Source organism: Protopterus annectens, chromosome 11.part0, assembly GCF_019279795.1.
Source record: "Protopterus annectens isolate FY-2018-M chromosome 11.part0, PAN1.0, whole genome shotgun sequence".
In the NCBI taxonomy this organism is placed as follows: Eukaryota; Metazoa; Chordata; order Ceratodontiformes; family Protopteridae; genus Protopterus; species Protopterus annectens.
In genome coordinates, this window is record NC_056745.1 from 337,374,289 (window position 1) to 337,402,282 (window position 27,994).

Below are 27,994 nucleotides of genomic sequence, written 5' to 3' on the forward strand. Positions count from 1 at the left end.
TGCCTTTGTTTGTCTGGCATGAGATAAGCCATCTGGGCAGTTGTATTTAAGCTTGCACCCAGGAATATTATCTCTTGAGAGGGTACTAGTTTTGATTTCTTTTCGTTTACTGTGTACCCTAGGCAAATTAGTAATCTTTTTACAAATGCCAGATGCTTTAGTAGAATGTCCTTGTTCTCTGCTTGAATAAGGCAGTCGTCCAAGTAAGGATATATTTGAATTCCTCTTTGTCTGCAAAATGCAATTACTGGTGCCAGGCATTTTGTGAAGACCCTGGGCGCAGTAGATAAGCCTAAGAGCAGTGCAGAGAATTGGTGGTGCATTGAGCCAGCTATGAATCTGAGGCATCTTCTGCAAGACTGTCTGATTGGGACATGCAGGTATGCCTCTTTTAGGTCCAAAGCTACAAGCCAAGCCTTCTTGCCCAGCATGGGCAGAAGCTGTTGCAGAGTCGACATTCTGAATTTTGGAACATCCAGAAATGTGTTTAGAATAGACAGGTCTAGTATTGGTCTACAGGCTTTGTCCTTTCTGGGTACCAAGAAAAGTCTTGAGTAAAATCCTTGTCCCTGCTCTTGCTGTGGTACTCGGTGAATGGCCCTCATGTCCATGAGGGATGAAACTTACTTTTGTGCCTCTGCCCATTCATTGTGTGGCAGGTCTGGCATACCTTTTGCCCTTGGCAGGGTGTGAAAGTGGAACCTGTAGCCCTGAGACACTATATTCGAGACCCATTTGCCCTGGGTAATAATGTGCCAATTTTGTGAAAAAAAGTGCTAGTTTCCCCCCCTAAGGGAGCTGCCAAAAGATAAGTTCTTGGTGCTGGCAGAGGAAAGTCATTTGGACTGTTTCCTGTATGGCTGTGATTTGTCTTTGCCGCTTTTGGAGGTAGAAGCATCCCACTGTTTAGGCCTGTATGAGCCTTGGGGATGGGATCTGCCTCTGGGGCGTCTGTATCTGCCTCTTTGTGGCCTGTCTGACACTGGAAAGGACCAATTCTTTGTAGGCCAGTTCCTGCTAAATCTGGGTGGCTGCACTTGTAAGAAATCCTTAACTGTCTGCATAGATTTCGCTTTGTTCTCCATTTTCAACAACACCTCTTCTGCTTTAGCACCAAACAAAGTATCATGCTGTAATGGGGCATCTAATAATTTTGCTTTAACATGATCAGGCAGCTTCTGTTCCTTTAACCAAGCATGCCTCCTAATGACAGAACACGTAACAGCGGCCCTGCAAGAGGCCTCCAGAGAATCAAAACCACATTGCAAAGTATGCTTTCCCACTTGTTCAGTTGCATGCAATAAAGCCTGCATTTCCTTGTTTTCTGCACATTCAGAATTTGTTAACATTTTCTGTTTAAGCAGTGACATTAAGTATTGCTGATATTTAAGCATATGAAATTGACAATTTATTTAAAGCCCTCACAGCCAAGGTAACAGCAGTGTAAATCTTTTCACCCCATCTGTCCAGTGCCCTTGAATCCCTATCAGAGGGAATAGGGTTTTTTGCAGTGGAAGCCTTGACACCTTTGGGACCCTGAGAAATAGTTTCTGGGTCAGCAGCAGGGTTTTTATAAAGAAATTTATGTGAATCTGGAACCCTGTAGTATCTGTCTGGCTTAACAGGTGCAGGGGGTTAAGAGTCAGTAGACAGGCCGGACTCTGAAAATACATCTACAATGTCTAAAACAGGGGGGATAGCAAGAGGCCTGTGCTAAGGTAGTAAAAGAAAGTCTCTGAGCCTTTTCTTAGATTCTGAGTAGTCTTGGCTCTCCCAGTGGAAGTGCTCCCTCATGGTATGCAGGGTTTCCCCAAAAGAATAATCCTCAGGAGGAGAGGCTGAAGGGACAGATTCTTCAGCATCAGAATCCTCATAGGGAGGAAGAGAGAATTCCTGTTCAGAAGAGGAGTCAGAGGAAATGGAAATCTGATCTGAAGATTCATATTCTGTCTCTTGCCTAGGCCTCTTATCAGGAGGGGGATGGGAACCCCCGATCAAAGTAATTAGGTCTTTGGCCATTTTGAGCATCTGATTTTAGGCATGGAGGCCTGTCCATGGGTTTGCTGCACTTGTTTCTTTGTCTTTAGTGGTGCTTCAGCCTTTGAAGCTGTAGTCGGTTTTACATATAACTGTGTAGGCCTGAAAACACCCTCAGAAACCGATGCCTGCTCAGCGGCTCCAGACCCATCTGAGGGAATATTTTCCAAGTGTCCAATACCTTGAGTTTCCAGCAGCCTAGTCTGCTCCACGTGGGAGTCGGAAGCAGCCTGCAGCTCTGAGATAGTGGAAGCAGCCTGCAGCTCTGAGATAGTGGGCATCAGGGGCTGCGAAAGCGCCTCACTGAGAATCGGTGAACCGGCGACTGTCTTAGAAGAACCCTCGTCGTCAGTTTTGGATCTCGGATGCCTGTCCTTTTCCTTGCATTTCTTGTGAATTGCCGTAGTCGGATGGCTATCCGACGACATTGTGTAATTAAATAGTCGGCCAAAGTAATGAAATGCAAAATCGTACCGACGCTTAGTGCGTTGGTTAAATCTAGCACAAAACCTGCAATTAGCAACGTCGTGATCAGGGCCTAGGCAAGGAATACAATAAGAATGGATGCCCTTATGAAGTATTTGCTTCCCACAAGAAATACAATTATTAACATTTTCTGACATCGGTCTGGAGCAAGAAAAAAGTTTCCCCAATGGGGTACTTAGCTTTAAATGAAGACTTTGAATCCGAAATTCGAACACGAAAATCTCAGGAGTCGGCAGACCGGCACTTGTGAACTGCTTCTGCTTCGGGCACCGCGCGACAAGAAAGACTGAAGAAAATGGCGTCGGCTGCATCTTTTATACTCCTGGCGCACTGACGTCAGGGAAGAGGTGACCGCAACCGACGCCGGACCAAGACTTTGGAATTCAGGCTGACTGTGGGTAGCCTGCCAGCAGGATAACCAAAGAGCAATGACTGCAACAGTGAAACATGATGAACATCTAATAATTACTTAACTGACTGAACTGGTAAAAGCAGAAATCTTAAGAATAACTCAAGACTTCTACTTACAGTAATGGGAAACAAAGGTTCCACTGACAACAGAGACTGTAGAAATTTACTTAACTGGGGAACGGATTACAGCCACCAAAGACAGGGTCTTGCAAGACAGCCATTTAAAATCATAAGTTGGGGATGGTTCAAGTTTGTGTAAGCAAGTTTCCACGAAATTAGATTTAAATTCCTAAGTGGAACTGGATTATACAATGGGGAATTCAACTAAAAAAATATCACACTGAAAAACAATCTGATGGGCTGTGGCCTTGCAAGAAGTGAACTGCTACACAACCAACATGAAGACCAGCTAACAGAATACAAACTCAAAATAATCCATCAAGTGCTTTAAATAAGTCAAAACATGTCACAATGTTGTTGAAATACGAGGATGGTGTCTGCCATCTAAAGGGTAAACTGTTCAAGTTGGACAAAAGTTTTCCTAGTTGGTGATTTTTTGGCTACTGCAAGAATTTCAGCAATTTCTTTGGTCAGAAATGCACTCTCTGTAAATATTTCATTTGCATTAACTGGGCAAGTAGTTTTAGGATTCTCAGGGTGAAAAAGTATGTAGTTATACTAATGGCTTACAAATTCCTGAACAATGGAAGCCTGACTGTAGCAACCTGAAAAACCAATGGTAGAAACCTACATTGTTTCAACCAACATAATGCCATTAACATTTTGATGGATCTGCGCTTTGCTGCTTTCATCAATTCTCTCTATAAATCTGGGAATGGAAGAAAAGTTGTATATGACAAACTTGCCCCACTAAACAGAAAAGTCATTTAGACAGGACCAAGGTTTTTTTTTCCAGCAAAGGACGATAATGCATATAATAACTGGCATGGTCTGAAGAGGCAGAAGATCTAACCCAGAACTCCATACACTCAAAAACAAATGAAGAGCACCACAGTGCAAGTCCTCCTCATAATACTAATGATGTCTGCTAAGGAGATATGTCCAAAACTTTGATTGAGAAAGGGTGCCCACATGGCCTGCTAAAATCCTGAAATGACATTTCCTTGAAGCCACAAAGACTACATAAAGCTCCAGCAAATTTACATTAGGGACACTTCTGAATGATACTATTTACATTGAACAACAACATACTGCGGAAAACGAGCCTCCAACCTCTGCTAGACAACATCTGTGAAGCTCATCTGATCTAGGCCCAAGGAAAAAAAATGTACTTCTCTGGACAGGATCTAGGCCCAGATGCAGCAACACCACATGGCACATCATTGGGAAATTGTAACTAGGAAGTCTGTTCTGGGAAAAGAATGACAACAAGGACTGAAAGCACCAATAGAACAGAAACAAGATTCATTTTGCTATGAGGACCACAGCAGATGAAGCTACAATAAAAAACAGCATGTGCAAGGTGTGAAGTAAGTGGACAAACTGTACATTAAATCTGCTACAGCCTTCTGAAGGGTGAAGGCTCTATCTTTTGGCAGTAAAGGCCTTCACTTCTAAGGAATCCATTATTCTTCTAGTAAATCCTAATATCTGCAGCAGTAATAAATTTGATATGCCAAAACTGAATGTGCCTTGGAGGAAGGACACATAGCTAGACTACTTTACAATGGCAGCAGGAATGTGAAATGTTTCGCCAGTCCTTCACACAGAGGTTCTGTACTGCAAATGCTCCTAAGTCAACCTAAAATATGCAAGCAATAATGCCCTCCAAGGTGTGTATTAATGTGTAATTAATTAACACCCACCTTTGCATCCCTGGAAGGACGTTAATTACACATTAACACACATCCTGGAAGGCATTATTGCGCTTAGAGAAAGGGCTTGCTGTCAAATTGTTGTGTTTTCATTACTTAATATTCTTTTAAGTATATAATTTTTTTGTATAGTTTTGGTGTAAAATAGTTCCTCCGCCTAATGTTTCAAAGTTTCTGTAGTACATGTTGGTCTTGGAGGAAGCATTTTACATAAAAATATATTAAAAAAATATAGTACTTAAAATAAAACAATTTTACAGACAGCCCATTCTCTCTCTCGTACACAACTTTCATGCACGCATTCACTCACACAAGCAGACAGCAAAATAAACACACACACACTTTTATTTTACACTCGCTAAACAGCAGAAGCACTGTTTAGCCTGTGTAAAATAGCAGCTTAACCGGATCTGTCTCTCACACTCATACACACATACACTTTCACACACAAACACACACATACTTTTTTTTTACTTTTATTTTACACTTGCTAAACAGCAAAAGCGCTGCTTAGAGAGTGTAAAATAATGGCAGACGTTCCTTTTTTCTCAGTCCGAGCTCCACGGTGGCTTGATAAGCTGCCGTGAAGCAGAGGACTCGGTTTTCACCATGCATTTTGTTTGTTTGTGTCTTTCAGCTTTTCCCGGTTAGGGATCGCCACAGCGGAACTCCGGTCTGCTAATGATTGGCAGTAGAGTTTTACGTGCTGGCTTGCTGGGCCAAACACACAACCTTCAACGAAGGAAAGCCCATTCACACATGTCGCCACACAGAAGACGCTCTGAGAATCGAACGGGCAACGTCTGTGAGGCGACAACGCTACTGCAGCACCACCACTTGTATATTAATACCCTGCTGGAGAACGCTTATTCTCCAGTCAGGGTAATGATTTACATTAAGCAGATTTTCTAAGGTTAATTAAAATAGTTATCCAAAACAGCTTGGAAGAGAGCCCCTTGACACTAAGCAGGACTGAATAACTGGACTCTCTATGGACAGCAAGTCAGATTGGCTCATGTAGAGTGTTATTACAGCAGATATGAAAAGAAGATCATCATCAATCATCACCACCCTCCCCATTTTCTACATGGGGTCAGAGTATCACGTCAACTGCCACCATCTCGTTCGATTCAATGCCACACTTCAACACCCATGCCCAACTGTCACAGGTCTTATCCCAAACAATCCATCCAGCTGTTTGCTGGAGGCCCTCCTTTCCTCTTGCCTTTTTCCTGTCTGTTCCAAATCTTCTTCACCAGACTGTCTTCTGCAAATATGTTCGAACCACCGTAATCTGATCTCTTTAACTCTGTCTGTAATTGAAGTTACTCTGACATCTGCTCTGATGCAATTTCTTCGTCTGTCCCACAGTGTGCTTTCTACCACCCATCTTAGCACTTCTTCATGACCTCTACTGCTCTGCCTTCACTGCCCAGGTTTCTGTACCATACAGCAGTACTGGTCCCACAACTGCTATATACACCTTATTTTTCAGCTTCTTCAGCATTCTTCTGTTATACACTACCCATAACACACTGTCAGGTGACTGCAGTCCCTCTCATTCTAGCTTTGACCTCCTAATTTAAACTTCCATTCTACTCAACCACCCCTCCCAGGTACTTTAAGTTCTTAACCTGTTCCACTACTTTCCTTTCTCTCTCACTTCTCAGCTTCTTCTGATTTCCCCCATTTGCTGCCATCAACCTATGCCCCTTCAGTTTTGCATTCCACTCCTCTATCCTTTGCTGAGGTTCTTACTCAGAGTCTGCTTGTAATGCCACACTGTCTGCATGCAGCAACTTGTTTACCTGTCCCCTCCCTCTCACTTGTTTATTTATTTATTGACATTTGATTACTGGGAAAGTCTTACTGGGTAGGAGCCTATTTTCAAAAGGGGACCCAGGGAGAAAAGCTCCAAGTATTACAAAACACTTTAATAATAATTTTGCAGTATTTAAAAATAAACAAACAAATACAGTTTAAATAATTATACCAAATTAGACATATGAAAAATATGAAAACTTTTAGTTATGTACTTACCATAACTTTAGATGTTTGGGATCCATCTCGCCTACATTCAGTACTGATGGGTTCGGAGCCGATCCCTCGGCTCCGACTCTGCACGCTATGCTATAGAGCGAGGCCTCTTATTGGCTGAGCTATTTCTTATCCCAGGATGCACCACCACTAATCCCGCAGATCTTGTTTGTCCGCATTCATGCACACATACACAACTTGTTTATATAACATTGCCAGATGTTTCAAGATGAAACAACAGGATTTGGACCTTCTGATATCCTCTGATCTCCAAGGAAGGGGGAAGGAGGGTGGGTTATTGGGAATGTAGGTGAGATGGATCCCAAACATCTAAAGTTATGGTAAGTACATAACTAAAAGATGTTATGTGATCCTATCTCGCCTACATTCAGTACTGATGGGACAGCGTCCCTAGCACCTAAATCCTGGGTGGCTCACTGGAAAACACTCCTGAGCACTGTGGAACCAAATGAAGCTCGTCCTCTAGATGCCACATCCAATTTGTAGTGAGAAATGAAAATGTGCGGGGAGGACCACGTAGCCGCAGCACAAATGTCACTAATGGAAAGCTTAGAATGGAATGCTATTGAAGTAGCCATGGCTCTTGTAGAATGAGCTTTGACAGAGGTGGTAAGCTCTATATTAGAAGAAGAATAAGCTTGAGTAATACAGTCCCTGATCCATTTGGCAATAGTGACCTTTGTGACGGCTTTGCACAATTTATTGTCCGAAAAGGATACAAACAACTGATCTGTTTTCCTTGTTTGTTTGGTCCTATCTAAATAAAAACGCAATTGCCTGTGGACATCTAATGTGTGGAATATGTATTCCGCTTTGTTAGAATACTTCGGAAAGAAGACTGGAAGTTCTAATGACTGTTGTAGGCAGAAACTGGAACAAACTTTAGGGACAAATGATGGATTTGGCCTGAGAGATACTCTATCTTTGTGAAAAACCAAGTACGGAGGTTTTACAGACAAAGCTTGAAGCTCTGAAACCCTTCTGGCAGAAGTAATCACCACCAGAAAGGCAGTTTTCCACGATAGAAATTTTAAATCACATGTTGCTGTCGGTTCGAAGGGGGAGGAAGTTAAGGCGCGTAACACCACATCGAGATCCCATGGAGGAGCAGGATGAGAAATCGGAGGTCTTAAAAGCGCAGCACCTTTCAAGAAGGTCTTACACAATCTGTTGCTCATTAAAGGTGGGTTTATAGATTTGTGAAAATTGGAAATGGCTGCCAATTGAACCTTGATGGTTGAGACTGAAGAGCCTTGATTGAAAAGGGAAGTTAGAAATTTCAGTACTTCTGAAACGGGAATAGTGATGGGATCCAGACCCCGGAGTTGAGCCCAAATAGCAAATCTTTTCCATTTGCTAGAATACAATTTCTTTGTAGCAGACTTGTGGGTAGAGGATAAAATGTGTACAACTTCTGGATCCAAGGTATGATTCCTGACTATAGTCGGAAGAGGAGGAGCCAAGCCGTCAATTTTAAGGTGTGTAGGGACTGGTGGAATAGTCCCGACTGATGAACCAATAGGTCTGGGATCTGATCCAGGAACCATGGACCTTCCAGTGCATATTTCTGAAGATAGGGGAACCATACCTGACGAGGCCAGTAAGGAGCCACTAAGATCATTTTGCTCCCCAAGAGAGACGCCTTTTGGATCACCCTGGGAAGGAGAGGAACTGGAGGAAAAGCATATAGCAAGCCGGTGGGCCACGGACGGGCTAGTGCGTCCATAGGGCTCTTCCCCGGAGCCGGGGTGAGGGAAGAACTTTTTGTACTTCGCATTCAGCGGAGTCGCGAAGAGGTCACAACAAGGAACTCCCCATTTGCTGAAAATCTGATTTGCAACCGTAATGTTCAGAGACCACTCGTGTGGAAAGAGGATAGTTCTGCTCAGTCTGTCGGCTATAACATTGGATTTGCCCGGGATACGAGTCGCCACTAGAAAACGTTTGGTTGACACTGCCCATTCCCAAACTCTCATGGCCTCTCTGCAAAGGGGGGTAGGATCTGGTCCCCCCCTGTTTGTTCAGGTACCAGACAACTGACATGTTGTCGGAGTGAACGGCAATTACGCCCTGAGGGAGGTAATCATGAAGGGCTTGAAGGAACAGAAGCACCGCCCTCATTTCTAGGATGTTGATATGAAGTAGGGTCTCTTCCGAATGCCATTGGCCTTGGACTGACCTGCCCAGGGAATGCCCCCCCTCCACCCCATCTGGGAGGCGTCCGTAGTCAAAGTGGCCACAGGAGGAGGTGGAACAAAGGGTAGTCCCTGATCCAGATTGGAGGGCACCAGCCACCAGCGGAGGTCCCGTTTGCAGGTTTCCGTGATCCATATGAGGTGACAGAGGGAGATCCTGAAAGGACCACTGAGTTGAAAGAAGCCACTGGAGAATTCTCATGTGCAATCTTGCTAGGGGAACTAGAAGAACCGTGGCGGACATGGATCCCAATAGCTGCAGGACCATTCTGGCTGGGGCTTTGGATCTGGGAAGTAAGGCTCGAACTTGAGCCTGTATGGTTTGTATCCTGTCTGTAGGTAGATAGACCTGCATTCGGTTTGAGTCTATCTCTACTCCGATGAATCTTACGCGTTGAGATGGCAGCAACACAGACTTTGGCCAATTGAAGGTGATTCCAAGGGAATTGCCCAGTGATATCGTGGCTTGTAAGCTCCGCAATAGTAGATGCTTGGAGGTGGCAGTTAGGAGCCAGTCGTCTAGACATGGAAACACCTGGAATCCTAGACTTCTCAGGTGAGCAGTCACAACCGCCAAAAATTTGGTGAACACCCTGGGGGCTGTGGTGAGACCAAAGGGCAGCGCACGGAACTGAAAATGACTGCCTCCTAGGCTGAAGCGCAGATGTCTCCTGGACGCTTGATGTACCATGATATGGTAATAAGCGTCCTTGAGATCTATGGAGCACATCCAAACACCGTTCTCCAGCAGTGGGAGAATGGATTGTAGGGTGATCATTCGGAACTTGGACTTTTTGACTGAACGGTTTAGAATGCTGAGATCCAAAATGGGCCTCAAGTCCCCGGTCTTTTTTGGCACCAAAAAGAATCTTGAGTAAGTCCCTAATCCGATCTGGTCTGCGGGGACCGGTTGGATGACTCCTTTTTGCAGCAGCTTTGAAACTTCTGAGGCTGCAGTTTCCCGTTGACTGGGTGGCGGGTCCGGGATTTTTTTGGACTGAGGTGGAGAGTGAGAAAAAGGGATGGCGTAACCTCCGGCGATAATTCGAAGCACCCATCGGTCCTGAGTGATACCTTCCCAAGCTTTTAGGTGCCTCGAAAAACGACCCCCGACTGGCTCCGGAGCTGCACAGTCTGGCAATTCCTCAGGGACTGTGAAAGGCTGAAGAGCCACGAAAGGACTCGCGGTCTCCAGTGTTGCGAGGGCCTCTGCCACCTCTGGGACGGCGTCTTCCAGAAGAATTTCCCCCTCCCCTGCCTCTAGAAGGGGATCGTCCTGCTGTGAGGGGTAAGACTTCTGAGATCTACGGAACCACATTTTCCCTCCTTTTTTAGCCTTGGGGTAAGGCCGAAAGGGAGTGGAAAATCGTGCCCCTACGGCAGTCAAAGTCTTACCTTCTTGCTCGCAGCGGGTCAGTGTGTCCTTTACCTTGGGTCCAAACAAAGAGGACCCATCAAAGGGGGCGTTGGCAAAGGAAGACTTAAAGGCCTCCGCAAAAATGACACAGGCGGAGCCAGGCTCGTCTCCGTAGAGCAATGCCTGTACCCGCCGCTCTACTCGCCCCTTCGGCCGCATAAGAAATGAGCCTCATGGACGAGTTTGATATGGATGACAGCGTAGCCAGCTGAGAGCCAACCGTCTGGGCCAGCTTCTCAGGCAGGTTACCCAAGAGGGTATCTGAAAGTTCTTTAATCAGATCCCTCTGAAATCTGGTAAAGTGCGTGAGATAGTTCAGGGACCTTAAAGTAAAGGCCGCTGAACTTAGGGTGCGCTTACCGTACCGATCCATGCTCCTAGACTCCTTATTAGGAGGATGGACGGACGTCGAAGCCTCTGCTACATCTTGCTGGGTAGCAGATGCCACCACCAAGGCATCTACAGCCACACCTTTCGTCAGAAACTCCTTTTCCGGGGGTGCTGACAGGAACTTATTAGGATGAGCAGGCACCGGTTCCACAGAGTCTGGGTGTTGCCACGCCCTTCGACAGATCAAATCCAGGAGCTCGTCGAAGGGCGGAGACACCCAGGAGGCGGAGGGCTGAGCCCCGAAGGCCTTAAGGAACACCGACTCATCAGCAGAAGGGGGTTTGGATTGCCAGCCGCCTCGTTGTTTAAGGGCTTCCAGGATGTCTGCAAAGGAGACATCATCTGAGGACGACTTAGGAGACCCCTCTGCATCATCAAGGTCAGTGTCTGATGTGAGTGACTCATCAGGGGAGTCAACGTGCTTCCTCTTGCACGATCTTTTCCTGGGGGGTTCCTCCGAAGAAGCTTCAGAGGGACCTCCAGGAGGGGGGGACCCCCAGTGGGGGTAACCTCAGGCCCCGGGGCTCCGCTGTCTAAGGACAGGGGGACTGCCAAAGACCCAGTCTCAGTATGCAGGGAAGGAGCTGGGGAGACTGTGGAGGTAGTCAAAGAAGATTTGGCTAACGCACTCCTCATGGCCCTGAAGGCGGGACCACCAGAATCCTGGGAAGGTCCCACCTCCGTGGCCACAACGGTAGATGGCACCCCCGCAGCCGACGCACCGAGAGGAAGGCTTGGGACCGAAAACATCAGTCCCGAAGCGTCCCCCCCCGGGGCCGACAGAAGAAGTCCATGTACCGAACTCCGACTCAAGAGCCGGAGTTGGAGTAAGGGTCGGGCCCGACCCGAAAACCTCCATCGGCTCCACCAGCACCGGCTCCAACGGTGCCGAGGCTGTTGGAGGAGGAACCATAATAACAGGGTGGACCATCGGCTCCGAAGCCGAATGGGCTGGAGCCAAAACTAACTTTTGAAACACCGGAGACTGGAAAAGTCTTAGGAGCATCCTGTCGATGTCCGAATCAGACATCTTGGAGGATCTAGATGACACCGATCGGGTCCGAACCGACTTCTCCATCGGCTCCATAGGACTAGGGGACCGGCTCCGAATGGATTCGACTACTATCGGTTCCGAGGGAGACCTCAAAACAATTTCCCTCGGTGCCGAGGAGGACTTCGGCGCCGAAGGGGAAGAGTCTGAGCCGGCAACCCTCATCGGCTCCAAAATCAGTGGAGCCGATGAAGGTGAACCGCCTCTCAATGCCCCAGTCCTCGGCTCCGAAACCAGAGGGGTCGAGACTGGAGGCATCGAGGCAGACCGTTCCGCCCTCGGCTCCGAAGTCCGTGGAGCCGATGGAGAAGCCTGCCTAGGTTTTTTGGCAGTCGGTTCTGACAGACTGGTCGGAGCCGACGCTTTTTTCTTCTTCGTAGGAGAGGAAGAGGAAGATAAGGCCTCCTCGAAGGAGGGCTTAATCAGTCCTTTTAATATTAATTTATTCTTCCTCTCCTGGAGGACTCTAGAAGAAAAGGCGTGACACACGCTACAGGACTCCTGTAGGTGCTTGGCGCCTAAACAAACGCACGAGGAGTGGTCGTCCGTTATCGACATTTTGTAACCGCACCTCGCGCACTTTTTAAACCCAGAGGGTCTATGTTCCTTAGACATGCTGACTAACACTAAGAAACAAGTTAAAGTAGCTGTTTGAAGATTTTACCACAAAGAAAGTGAATCTGAGGGAGATCCCAAAAAATTTCCCTCGGTGCCGAGGAGGGCTTCGGCGCTGAAGGGGAAGAGTCTGAGCCGGCAACCCTCATCGGCTCCAAAATCAGTGGAGCCGATGAAGGTGACCCGCCTCTCGACGCCCCAGTCCTTGGCTCCGAAACCAGAGGAGTCGAGACTGGAGGCATCGAGGCAGACCATTCCGCCCTCGGCTCCGAAGTCCGTGGAGCCGATGGAGAAGCCTGCCTAGGTTTCTTAGCAGTCTGTTCCGACGGGCTGGTCGGAGACTATGCTTTCTTCTTCTTGGTAGGAGAGGATGAGGAAGGTAAGGCCTCCTCGAAGGAGGGCTTAATCAGCCCTTTCAGTATTAATTTATTCTTCCTCTCTTGGAGGACTCTAGATGAAAAGGCGTGACACACGCTACAGGACTCCTGTAAGTGCTTGGCGCCTAAACAATATACGCACGAGGAGTGGTCATCGGTTATAGACATCTTATAACCGCACCTCATGCACTTTTGAACCCTGAGGGTCTATTTTCTTTTGACATAATAATGCCTATCAAAAAACACTAAACCAGTGGAAAGAAGCACTATTTTGTTAGAACAAAGATTTACCACAATACAAAATATTTAACTTTAACTTAACTTTTTTTTTTTTTTTTTTTTTTAAACGGTACAATACAAAATCAGAAACCACTAAAAAGGAGGGCCAAGACCCTCTAACTTAAACAGGTACTTGACCTCCTGAAAGAAAAAATGAGAAAGTAGCTGAAGAATAGGGGAAGGCCCCTCTAACTTAAACGGGAAACCTTTCCCCTAAACAAACACACAATTTACCACAGAAAAATGAACCAAAACACACTCGTACAACAACAATAGCTGTTAAAACAGCTTTTGGGTAAGAATAAGAAATTTCCTGACAGGAACTTTAGAAAAAAACAGTACTTAGCTCAGCCAAGTTTGAGACCACGTCCTAGCTTGTAAGCGGCAAACGAGATCTGGGGGATTAGTGGTGGTGCATCCTGGGATAGAGAATAGCTCAGCCAATAAGAGGCTTCGCTCTATAGCATAGCGTGCCGAGTCGGAGCCGAGGGGTCGGCTCAGAGCCCATCAGTACAGAATGTAGGCGAGATAGGATCACATAACATCAATGGTTAAGAATAGATATCCTTGTGTTGAGTAAGAACCCAGCCAGCTTTTGGCTAAGAAGTCCCTCAGAATGGTTTTGAAGGATTGGAGGGAAAGTATTGATTTGATACAGAGTTTCAGGCCTTAGCAACATGGTACAAGTACAGATTTGGTAAGTTGGTGGACAGACAGGAGTTTTTGGTCACTGGATCGTAATGACCAACTAGGAACACAGTGTAGAATGTTACTTAGTGTTGGGCAAGCATATGTATGCTGGATAATTTTATAGGGGGGTAAGAAGCTGTGTACATGTCAAGGTGATGGGGTATTTCTAACCAATTTAGTCCTTTTAGTGTACATATGTTAGTTGATGGGGTAATTCAAACCGATTTAGTCTTAGTGCTATATAGTGGTGGGTTCTGCAAAGGGTTATTGCCTGCAAATTTAGCAACTTTGTTATAACATTGATCACAGGGCGGCCATGGTGGTGCAGCGGTTAGCTTTGCCGCCTCACAGCAAGAGGTTCTCCGGTTCGATTCTCGGCTGGGGTGCCTTCTGTGCGGAGTCTGCATGTCTTCCCTGTGGTCATGGGGGTTTCCTCCGGGTGCTCCGGTTTCCTCCCACATCCCAAAGACATACTGTAGGTGGACTGGACACTCTAAATTGGCGCTAGGTGTGAGTGTGTGCCTTCTGTAGAAGGTTGGGCGCCGAGCTGGCAACTCGACACTGTAAAACTCCACTGCCAATCATGAGCGGACAGGTGATCCGCTGTGGCGACCCCTAACCGGGAAAAGCCGAAAGAAGTTATAGCACTGATCAATTTTTAATTTTTGTGCGGCCTGAATGTTAGTAAGGATGGGGGCACCATAAAGAAGTGTGGGGAGGAGATAAGTGGTGGCAAGTTTAACTTCAGTTGTGCTGGTGAGAATTTCTGGCTCTACAAAAGCATCCCTAGCTTTTGACATGTTTTTCTTATGCAATTTTGTATCAGCAGGTCAAATTTAAGATCTACTATCATCCCCAATAATTTGCTATGAGAAGGGACTTCAAGTTTTTAATTTTTGTTCTTTTTTCCATGGGAGATGGATGGGGGGGGGGGAGGGGGGGAGTAGTAGTTTTTTTTGTTTTTAGGATTGTGCCATTTCAAATGTAGTCCATCACCAGTATTGACAGTAGTAGGCTCAGAGCTGAACCCTGATGCACACCCAACTCCAGTGGGAGCCCCTCTGTGACTTCAACCACTGTTCGTACTTGGGTGACTGGGTCTTTATACATGGGCTGTACCAGTTCTAACAATGTTTCTGGGACTTCGAACCACTGCAAGACTGCCCAAATCAGCTTACATGGAACCTTGTCATATATGTTTCCTCCACGTGTAGGAATGCCCAGTTGAACTCTTTCCTCATCTCTAGCTTCTTCTCAACTATCTGCCTCACTGCAAACACCGGGGTCAGTTGTGCTGCATCCTGATCTGAATCCAAACTGCTCATCTCCTGTCTTACTTTCTACTACTCTGCATATTCATTTATTAACTTCTCAAAATCGCTCATACAATGCGACAGGAGTTTGATACCTCTGTACTGCCTAAAGTTATACATGCCCCCTTTGTTTCAGAACACTGGCAGTAGTATATTTACTCTCCAGTCATTTGGAATAAGCCTCTCTCCACACTGCTAGGTGTACCTTCAGAAGCCATTTCTCCTCCATCTCACCCATCATCATTTGCCATACATGTGACCTCATCTGAACCTGCTACTTTCCCTGACTTCATTTTCCTCAGTGCTGTTCTTACTTTTTCTAGGTTGGGCTCCTCCTCTTCTTTCAACGTAGGCTGTATCTGGGCTAGTATAGCTTCTGAAGGGTTTTCTTCATTTAGAAGCTGCTGGAAATACTGCTTCCATCTGTCTTTGTTGTTCTCTGGCCTGGTATGCAGGTTGTTGCTGGCATCCCTTATGAAGAGTATCGGACTATTTTCTTTATCCTTTCATCTTTCCCTTGCAACCTGATATAGTCTTTGTGTCATCTACCAACTTAGTTTCCCGATGCTGCAAGAGTGCCTCTGATGGCTTGATATTTCATACTGCAACTCCTCTCTCAGCTTTTTTGTTAGCCAACCAATATTCCTTCCTACCTTGGTCCATCTATTCCATCTCGCACTTTTTCCCCTCACGCCTCCTCTATTTTTCTGAAGACATCCTGGACTTTTGCATTCCACCACTAGCTTTCCTTATGTACTTTTGCTTGGCCGCATATCTGTCCTACAGTCCTCACACATGCTGTTTTGAGGTGCTGTCATTCTTCAATTTCACCTATTTTCTTTTCTTCCTGAGGTGCGAGGGCCTTGAGTAAGTCATTGGACTACAGTGCTCTTTCTCCAAGCAAATTCCAGGCCTTAAGCCTGAGCTTTGTTAACCTTAGAAGCCTTCTCTGACCATTGCTTACAGCAGACTGTGGTAACCAGTGGTTTATGCTGTGGACCGACTGTTTCACTGGGGATGACTGCAGTCACTAATTCTACTTCAGTGCCACTTCCTTACTAGGAAAAAGTTTACCCAAGTTGTACATTGGCCACACTCATACGTGATCTTGTGATACACTCTCTTGCTGAATCATGTGACTTCTGCATTCCACAACTAGCTTTCCTTATGTAACTTGCTTCCATACCTGGCTTGGCTGCATATCTGTCTGATAGTTGACTCCAGTGCCCCTTCCTTACTAGGAAGAAGTCTACCAGAGTTGTATGTTAGCCACTCTCATATCTGATCTTTTGACACTCTCTCTTGCTGAATCATGTGTTGGCCACCATCAAGCCATTTGTCAGACATAATTCTAGAGTGGCCTCTCCTTTCTTATTACTTCCACCCTGCCTATGTGGACCTATTTAGTCCATACATCCTGTTCTGTCTGTCCAGATATGTCCAGATATGTGCATTTGGGTCACTCTTTATCAACACCAATTCATGTTGTCCTGCCTCATCAAGCAGATTCTGCAACTGCCATCTAAATGCACTCTTTTCCTCAATATCACAACCCTGCTGTGGGACATGGGCCAAGATTATGAATAATGCTCTACCATTAAGCGGAAGTTTGATTGCTATGACTCCATCACTAATTCTGATGACATCCCCCACTGCCTTCTGAAGCCTCTCCCTCACCAAAATTCCCACCCCATTTCTAATCTGTCCTCCCAAGTACTCGACTCTGGATCCCAAGCCAAATGACTTTCTGCTTTACCCTTCCATCTTGTCTTACCATCATATCATCCACTTCCAACCTGCATAATGTCAGTGAAACAACAGTGAGTGTAGCAATTCTTAGTTCACGTTTGGTGGGTTCATTTGTTTTACTTGCAACTTTTGTTCAACAGAGCTATCCCAGGTAACCCAAGCTGGAAAATGGGCATTGGCTGGCCAGTAGCATTAACCCAGGCCTCCTGGGCTTTATGACAAGCACACACTGGAAAATAGGGAAACGTACACCCCTCCCACAGTTAGCATGGGTCCCTCTCATATGTCAGAGTACCACAAGTCCTCAACCACCCATGCCCATTTTGGCAACACGAGTCAACAAAATCAAATCACCTAGAGCCAATTTTTACACTGTCGAGTGGCTAGACCTGACATGACATACAGTCTGCGGTCTGTGATCTTCTACCTTAAGGACACTGCGCCCCACAGTTAATGCCCAAAGTGACTGCTATATACAACTCTTCCCCATACAAGTAACTGCCTGGAGGTTAGGTTCGAACATTGTACCTTGTGCATAGGAGGTGAAGACCTTAACCATTACATCAGCTGGTCTCTTATGGTTCACAGTGAAAATATGCAGACTGTCAAACCTAACAGAGTATTATAACTGGGTCAAACAAAAACTTGATAGTGGAGTACCAGAAGATGTAGTCTACCTATATTTCAGCACATGGCCTATGAATCTGTCCAATACAGTACGCTGATGGGAAAATAGGAAGGATTGTGGGCAGGACCAACACTGAAGAACTGGGAAGCTGCATAGATGAATGCTATGACAAAAATGAAGCAACAGGGATAATGTTATAAATCAAGGAAATGGTTAGAGTACTACAGGGGTCTATCCTAGGTCCAATACACTTCAGCGTATTTGTCTCAGACAAACCTGATGGAATACAAAACAGGATCAATGTCTTTGAAGATGACAGAGAGAGAGAGAGAGAGAAAGAGAGAGATGCAGCAGTACAGGATGTTGGCAAAAGGTATCCTAGAATTTGAAAAGGCTAAAACAAAATGGGCAGAAAGGCAGCAGTTAAATTACAGTGCAGAAACAGTACTGCAGCCGCAATAACCCTGGTGTGAAGCATCACGAAGGAGGAGCTGGACTGAGGACATAAAAAGCAGGACATGGATCAGTGGGTGTTGATCACACCTGCTTTGGGCCACCCTGAGTGAAGCATCTCCTCAAGGGTATAGATTCGAGAAGCAAATAATCAATTCTTTCACTCTGCAGAGCCTTCATCAGACCTTGAGTACTGTCTGAAGTTCTGAATGCCAAATAAGGATAAAGACAGGAAGCTGCCAGAAGGAATTCATAAGAAAGTTACTAGAAAAAAATCCATGACAAGGAAGGAAAGGAATATGATCATAAGTTAGAGAAGTTAAAAATCTACTCACCCAAGACTAGAAAAGATAATGGGACATGACAGTTGTGACAAGATCATGTCAGGGAAATGGGTTATTCTGACCAAGAAGGACAAAGGTGTGGGTGGAGAAGACAGCAAAATAAAAAAACAACTGGATCTCCAAAAGTACTCCTCCACAGTAAAGGCTGTAGAATCACAGAATGGTTTGACTGAATGAATGATGGAAACAACCCACAAAGGCAACCAAGAGGGCATGGCACATTGGAAAAAAGGTAATGGGAAAGGCAGAGACAAAAGGGAAGTAGAATGTAAGACACTTAAAAGAGCACACTTAGCGGACTTGAACTCTCCTTTTACTAACATGTAAATGTAAAGTGGACAGTATGAAATTTAAGCATGTGACAGGTAAGAAGCATGATGGTTAGCAAACAAGTGGAGCCAAGGATAACTGAACAGGACGAATATGATCAGACCAGATGAAGGGATGTAACTGTAAAATTAATTTAAGATACAAAGGGAGAGCTTTTACGTCTATGGCGGGCTCCAGGGCAAGGGAAGGATACAACGTTTAGCACACATTTGATATGGATACAACCAGTGTAGGGCTGTTTATGAAAGCTACTGTGGTTCTGTTCTTTGATTAAAATTTAACTATACATGAAATTTCTGGTGGGGGGGGGGGTGTTACAGTGTGACACACAAATTATTTTAGTTTCCTAGGTAGTTACTAGGTATGTGATCAATGAAACCACTGAGGAGTCCATCTCAATTTCCCCAACTGCCCCAAAGCAATGTCTGATTAAGTCACTTGCTTAAGGTCACACAATAGGCAAATGAAGGCAGTGAAAATCAAATCACATACCACTGGAAGCAGCTTGTTAAAACAGCTTATAGCCTTAATCTTCTGCGCTGTTAATAAAACAGTTCGGCAAAATTGAGAAACTCAGACTAAACCTCTGCATATTACACATCCATTTTTATTTTTAATTTGGATTCCTGCATCCCATCAAGTTGAACTGAATGTAGTAATTACTTTGTCTACTCTTGATGTCTCCTCACTAGGCATTTATGTCACTTGCACAGGCAATTTATGAACATGTTGTTCAGGGAAGGATTTGCATTCTAGTACTTAAGTGGTGTTTAATGTACTTACTGCATTTCAGATAAGTGTCTGGACTGTTTTATTATCATAGTAAGGTGTCAGTTTAAGATTTTTTCTTAGTTTTAATAATTTCATTGTTTATCACTTATTTTAGTTATGAAGAACCTTGTACATTTTACTGTTAATGCCATGTGATGACTGGATACAGACAATTATTTTTTTCTCTCACTGAAGCTAGTTTTGTAAAACTAATCTGACTTAATAAAGATTAACATATGATTTTGGTGTAGGGATTCTGATTCAGGAGTTTATGACATGCACAGACAAATGTGTTTATGCATATAGGATTGTACATAAATAATTATCTACCCAGAAATGAGAAGCATGGCTTTAACACATTTTTACATAATGCACATTTCATTAGAATAAATGTAAACACATTCCTTGTGTTATTTATACATGGACGTTTTTCTGGGTGTTTAAATGATGGTCTCAATTTAGTAAAAACCTACTTCCTGAAATCTTTCTCTGTTACTTATGTCAGAATCTACCACCACACACATCTTAAAGAGATGCCTGCATCATACTGCCCCCACTTGTGCCCTCTTGTCTACCACTAGGTCTAACAGTAGTTCTGAGGGTATGGTTTGAACCCTCTTGACTCCTACCTTGAAATACACTACCTAGGTGGTTTTAGAAGCCCAATTTTTTTAAAGGACATTCCTCTAGACTCATTTATTTCAGATATCATTTTAGCCTATTTGTATGCTGGATGGCATCAACACCAACCTGCATGCCCACCTAGGCACATCTTTCAACATTTAGAGGACGACTTAGCGCACAACCACAATGGAAAAACTTCTGTCAGCCACAGTATGCTGGCTTTCACCCAAGTCCCATTCCACTGCTAAAGCATTATGATCTGTACTCTTGCACAAACTTGCATATTTCTGTCAAATAAGTCTCCCGGAAAAGGCTTCTACTGGGTGATCATCAACAGCAGCAGGGGCGAGCCTTTCTTTTGTAATGTCAGCACACACATTTCTAAACCACTGTCAGTATATCTCTGATAATATTTTTCCTCTGCCAGAGGCAACTGTGGAATTATCCATAAAGTCTATAGTTCTAGCAATTCTGAAAGCTTGTCTAGTAAAAATACTCTGTTCAACATTATCTTCTGTACGCAGTTCCTCATACAGTCTGTGTTTCACTTTCAGACTATATTTCTGCAGATTATGTAATATCCTTTTCAGTCTCAGAAATGTCCTAAAAAGGCTTTCTGAATACTCTTTAAAGGGATTGGTTGTCTGCTTCAACCTGAACTTCTGGACTACAAACATTCAATCTCACATCCATACACTATGCTAATAGTTCCTTTTTAGGCTGAACAAATTCTCTTGGGCACCTACAAATTTTCTTGACCCACAGACAATGGTTACTTTTCTTGTAGGGTCACGAGCCCTCTATAATTCTTAATGGCGTCTACTTGTGATAGAGCTGGCTTAACTATAGAATAGTACTTTAGTGTTACTGCCATCTGTAACTAGGTTTTTTTAGTACTCTTAAATAGTTTTCTGTTCTTAGCTTCATCCCTAAGCTACCTTTCTGACAGATGTGGTTACCTCAGACATGTTAGGTATAAGCTTTTCAAGACACTGCATCATTCTCAGAAACCCTTTTAGATTCATCATCTAGTTTTGGCATCTGCACAACTGTATTTTTTCTACATTGTTTCATTCTCTCAGACATATGGACATGACTCATGTATTTCATACTTGTTACAGTTGTTTTAAATTTGCTATTATTTAACTTAGAAATTATGCTTTCTTAATCTTTTCAGAAATGTATCAGTCACTTCATGAAATTGCTTTTCTCCTACACTTAGATTCTAATACATCATCAGTTATAGTTACATTACTTTCCAAAAACTTTTCACCTACCTATGCAACACACCTGGAATTACATTTCTTAATGAAACAAATGAGATTTGTACCTCTTAATGTCATATTAAATGTCTACAGTTTTATAGCTTGCTTCATGTAGCCTTGCAAGTCAGAAACCACAGTTTACACCATGTTCTGGAAAAAGCAGTACTTAGCACAGGTAAGAACAGCTGCTCAGTAAACAGCAATTGGTAATCTCTTTGGATCCTGTGGATCAATACAAATGTCAGCCCTGTATTTCTTTCCATGGATGACCATATTATTCACTTCTTCTGTTGACTCTACTGATTTTAATGACAAGCAAGCTTTCCATTGTTTTGATTCCGGTTTTATTTTACTTCTAACTTGACCTGTTCAAGTGTCTTTCAGAAAAACGTGAACTACTGTGACAGCTGAAACTGCTCTCTTTTAGAAAACAAGGGCTCAATTATTATTGCTCCATAAAAATCATACTAGAACTCAGAAAACTGCCCCACTGTTTAAAAGACTATTAAAAGTCTGATATGGGACTGATTAATGCTGACATTACACACTAATATTATAGATGCTAATATTGTTATAAACAAATATCAAACACTGTCAATATTTTACAATGAAAATAACTGACATTGGTACTGTTTTCTGATACTTTTACTCATTTAAACTAGGTGCTTTCTTAGTTAGATGTCTTGAACAGATCACAAGGGCTTCTAACATTTTCCACCATTTATTTATTTATTTTTTAACATTTTTTATTTTATTTCCACCTTAGCAATTATAGCTATGGTTTTCAGCTGATTAGGTGTTCACTTGTAGAGTTATACACTGCTCATTAATACTGATTTTTTTAACACATAAACCTGATGAAGTATTTATTTAGTACGAAAGCAATCTTTGTTAAAAGTCTTTTATTTTATAAGTTACTAATATTTCTAATATTTATTCTGATAGATGTTTAGTGGTAGATTTTTTTGTTAGTCATTTTGTTAGTGAGTTGGTTTCTTTATTAATAACATTTAGATTAGTAGGTTAGCCTTAATAAGCTGCCCTTGTATATTTTGCCTCCAGCTTTTAAGTTTCAGTTCCAAGGAAGCACAGTCTCAGTTTACACTATGGTGTTAAGGGGGACTTGGTTAAAGGAATGAGTTTAATGCTTTTATTGCTGTTAGCAGAACCCCCCCCCCCTTAACCACTCCCTTGCTCCAAATAACCTGAGTATATATAAATTAATGAATGTCTAATGCTTTTCATTATACTCAACTAGGATTGCTTGTGTGTATAAATAAAAGATATTCCACTTTAACTCAACTGTGGACTACCTACGATTTTATTTTGTAGTACGTATTTTAAAGTTCAAATTTTATTAATGAACTAGGTGCATAACATATTTCAAGGAGTGAACTTTACACCCTCCACACTGCGAAGCTTCTGCTTGGTTTATATATAATCAATTCCATGGTGCAAGACGAGACATGTTATTGCATATGCACATTGTACTACAGGTACTGACACTATTCATCACAGAATGAGAAATACGACAAAGGCTATAGCAGGGGAGTCACATTCACTGGGATTTGTGTATGATATACTGAAGTCACGACTGCTGTCATGCCATAAGTGCACATACAGCAAGGAAATCAATCCAGCTGTCTACAGGTCCCAGCAGCATGTATGCACAGTTTTCCAGAGTGCACCTTGATGCGTGGGTACTGCAGCCTGCCTATTTTACTTTCTAGCACGTTAAATTTAGATGTTCCTATTCATGAGTTAATATTACAAATACTATGACGTGATTACTCACAATCACATGTAGTAAAAAATAAACAAAAATTATAAAATGAACTGTCCTGTCAGTGTCAACAAGGCATACTCTCATTTAAAAGTATTCAAACTGATCATACAACAAATCAATTAACCATCTAAAAATGGCATTAGAATCAGGCATCAATCTCATTTTCTTCATTTTGTACATGGGTTGGCATGTCGCATCAATACTGACCATCATCTAGAGCCAATGTTCAGACTGCTGGGTTGCATAAAAACACAAGTGCTACAAAGAAAAGAACTGCTGACAAAAATATTGTTTTAAATATCTCAGTTTTAAGACCCCTTGAAATGTGAGTTGTGACACATTCATAAGTTAGATTGTACCAGTAGGTCTTCCTGCATAAAATATACCAGGTACAAATGCAGATACAAATCCAGACTATAACAAATTAGATGTGCTTCCTTTCTGCATTAAACAGGAATTAAAGTGTCAATTGAAATTAAATATCTCAGTTTTACTAGGGCTGAATGAGAAACAAAAAAAAAAAAACTAATGACTCAAATACTTACAAAGTATCACACATTTGATCCTATGTATCACTGAGCTTTTCAAAAGAAGAAAGAGATTGTTACTTGCAGACCAATCTAAAGTGTTAACAGCCAGAAACAGAAATTATAGCACATACAAGTACTTACAAATTCTCTTAATATGCAGATAGTTTCAAAAGAGAGGGATGGTGCTTATTTTAAACGGTTTAATGACAAGCCTCTGGAATTTGCTAAATAATTTTTGCAAAATGTCTATTATAACTGGGCACAGTACAATCTTACTTAAAATTGCTTAAATGCAGAACTAAGGTTGGAAGAACAGACTAGAAAGAAACTAGCTGTGATATTAATCGTGTTTACAAATCTGATAGCTCCCTGTCTCAATCAGCCACAGAACTGCTCATCAAATGGTCAGTTCCATATAAAAAAACATAAATGATCCATAAAGGTAATAAGCCATATGAAGGAGACGACAGAGATGCACATTGCATGGATATCACACCAACAGTTTTTGTTAACAGATGAGTACAGCAGAGGACAGGGACACATCAAGAAAAAGACATGCAAATCAGTGGAATAGCAAAATAACGTGATGTGGATTAAAAAAGTTAAGTGACAAACTGGCAAAGATCACGGTCAATGAAGAAAACCACTGAAAACTGGTGTCTGCTTAGAATTTTTATAGGGAGTCCTGTCAGTCACAACATGCAGGTGATGAACAGTTTCAATTAGGATAAAAGTATAAGATGAGCACATCAACAAAGACTTGCAGTCCTTCATTAATTCGCAAAGGGCAAAAGGCATTTTCTGCTTGGTCTGGATCTCTTTATGTTGAAGTTGTTTTCATATATAAAACTGTAGGCAATCATTTGATAGGAACTTTAATGATCAAACTGTTAAAACTTCGAATTTGACAAAAATATTTTTTTGAAACAAAACAAGGAAAAAAAAGTGTAAGCAGGGGGGCAAGCACCCCTGCACCCCTCGCGTGGGGGGCTACGCCCCCCCACACACACCGCTCTTTAAATATACCAACTCCGAGATTGCGCTACAGTGTATGAAACGGAAATCTTTCATTTCCGCACTGTAGTGAACTGAAGTGCGATCTCTGAGTTGGTATATTTAAGTAGTGGGGGGTTGCAGGGGGGCTTGCCCCCCTGCTTACACCTTTTTTTTCCTTGATTTGTTTCACAAATGTTTTTTTTTTTCATATTCGAAGTTTTAAAGGTTCGATCATTAAATTTCGACCTTTAGTGGTTTGAACTTTTAAAACTTTGATAATGTGATATAGACCCATTTGATATACATTTATTTAGCTCACATAATTAGCTCTGACAACCAACCTAGACTGTATCCATGCTAACGATTTGTATGATATTGGAATGTTTTTATTTGCTCCCTTTACTGTTTTGACAACTCTCTGCACATGAATTAACATGAATGTGTGTTATAGCTTTAATATGTATAATTTGATGTTTACAGGAATGTATTTCTTTCTATTTTTGTATCCGGAGCTTTTCTCCTTGGGTCTCTGCTGAAAAAGGGTCTCTACACAGTCAGACTAACCCAGTCAACAAACGTCAAATAAATAAATATATAGGCCTTAGCGAAATTCGGTCAACAAGCAGGTATTATTAGCAGAATTCAGACTTCTAATACAAGTTTCATGAATACCCTCCGCTAAAACTCCTGTCCACAAATATGTGGCACATAAAAAAAAAAAAAAATTAGTAGTGAAGGCACAATATGAAGTCAAACAATGTATAGTGTAATCTATAGGGGTTGGAGTTAATTAAAACAAATCTATCTAAAGTAAATTTCAAATTTGTTGGGCCAACCAATATAACATGGAAGTTTCAATGACAGAATGATACAAGAGTATTTGAAAATGTAGTGCTAATACACATTCAATACATACCACAAAACATTATGAATAGTCTGCATTTAACTGATAATAAATACTTCAAGATATATAGCCAATAAAACTAAACAGTTATTTTCTTCTCACTGCACAAAATGAAGCACTTACAACTGCAAACTATAACAAATGGTAGGTGCTTCCTTTCTGCTCCTGCATCTGAAGGTATCACATATTCTGCAGAACTCCAGAACACCAGAAACTGCTTTTGGTGGGTAACTGTAGTTCAGGGAGGGGATTCCAGTAATAGAGCCATATGTCAGCCATAGTTTCAGAACAGAAAATGGGGCAAAGCATCGGCACCAACTATGTACCATTCCCCCAACACATACACAAGCCTATCCTCCCACCTACACACAGTATTATTATAAGATGAGTTCTAGGATGCAAATATCTTGTTTGCAAAATATTCCACATGATGGGTCGTAATCTTATAGTCTCCCTCAATGGTTCCAACTAATAATCTCAGTAGGTATGCCACTAAAATGCAGCATAGTATTAGCAGTAAAACTGTAAAAAAAAAAAAAAAAAAAAAAAAAAAAATATATATATATATATATATATATATATATATATTGCTGCTTGTGAGCCCAGTTGCTTTATCAATTCATTTTTTTCTCCATTACTACCACCACAGAATAAGGTCCTCATCACTGCCGCTAATATAGTCCTTGCAACTTTTCTGTAGGCTGCATAAGCAAAACAGATGCCAAGCTGACAGTTATAACATGTTGTGTTATACTATAGATGCCATTAACAATATATATATATATATATATATATATATATATATATATATATATATATATTGATGCACCCTTTATAATGCTATAGAATATAAGTTTTAAGCTAAAAATGCAATGTTATACAATGTTTGAGCTAAAAAAATACAATACTGCCTAAAAGAAAAAAAAATTATCTGAACTTACCACTTACCTATTGCCAAGAACATCAGCAGTGTGTAAACTGCGAGGCACTGGAACTGGTCCTTTAGTTTCTATTCTCGACCATGTCATGGTCTCTGTATAAAATAAAAAAAAAAGTCTATATTATACCATTTTACAGTCTCTTAAACCCTAAACATGTAACCACGTTACATACATAATGCTGCAACTTTGACATCAGGTAAGAGTACATGCAATCAAAATATAAACAGCTTATTGTGCTTACAATGTATTACATACTTGACCACATTACTGGCCTGACCCAGTAAATCCTTTTCAACCATAATCTGGATACCAATCATACAGAAATCTATATGACACTTAAAAGACAAAACCCTTACTGTTTTTATGGTGCATATGGCTGCAGTACAGTGAAAAAAAGTGTACATGTGCTAATATGCTCAGTGTAATCACAGATATTTAAATAATGGATCAACGTTAGAAGAATTCATAAAGCAGTTAGCCGTAGTAGATAATCAGAAGACTAGCATGATCTTTTCAGCAGTGGGATATCCTTACACAAGTGTCATGTGATCTCAAGCAGTGGCCATTACAGGAAGCCTGGCAAAAACAGTGTGTGTACCGCTGGTCCTTAATCTGTGTTTAAGGAAAAAAAAAAAAACTCCCAGAAGAGTGTCAGACTCAAGTAAAGTACCAAAAAATGCCATTACAAAACTACCAAAAAATAAAACACACACCTATATCTACAACACTAAATGCTTTAAACATTGAAAGTGCATCAGTTTTGTCTCCAATATAATCCCACATGACAGTAAAAAGTGAACACTCTAGTAAAATAATGCACTCAATGTAAAAGAACAAGGTCTTGTGAAGCAACAAATCCAATGTTAAACCATGCAACTGGTACAAAACTAGCCACACACCATTATCAGCAGATCCACAATGACTGACAAGCCAGAGGAATGTCAGGTAGAAAGCCTGTGCTATTGTAAGGATGGTAAGTATATTTAAAACTACACTATGCTCATCATAAGGATAGTTGGTGCAGGAATTCATAACATGAATGAGAGAGTACTAAGCAGTGCAGTGTCAGCTCCAAGCAGTGGGTGGATGGTCTGTACAACACGCCTTGCAAAACAGCAGCAGAAAATTTTAATATCTCTAGCCTGGATGTGCAGGTAGCAGCATCATAAGTGGCCTGGACAGAAACATTTTAAAGAAAGAGCTATTGGACACTTACCTCACTGTTCACATTCATATATCACTGGACACTAAGTATATTTTTAAAATGATAATCTTAATAACTTGCACACTCACCATGTCTTGATGATGCTTATGAGTGGAATGCCTTCCTTCTTCCTGCTCAGCAAGTAGACTATTGGTGTGCGTGCAGCTTAGTGGACTGATCTGCCCCCCTCCCCCCAGCATCCTCGACAGTGCATCCTGCAGGAAATCCTTAAAGTCTGCCATCTCACCAAACTTCCAGAAAATATGTTCCCAATTACCTCTCTCTCTCTTCCCCTTCACATCTCAATTTGCTGCC

General features: G+C 42.3%; 1 protein-coding gene across 1 annotated transcript in view; it reads right to left on the minus strand.

The window, feature by feature from the left end:
- The window catches only part of HCFC2 (host cell factor C2), an 886,151-nt gene that overhangs the window by 708,883 nt on the left and 149,274 nt on the right, over positions 1-27,994 (minus strand). Inside the window, exon 4 of the mRNA XM_044087200.1 lies at positions 26,483-26,567. Coding sequence (XP_043943135.1) covers positions 26,483-26,567 — 85 coding nt within the window. The remainder of the gene's footprint in view (positions 1-26,482; positions 26,568-27,994) is intronic.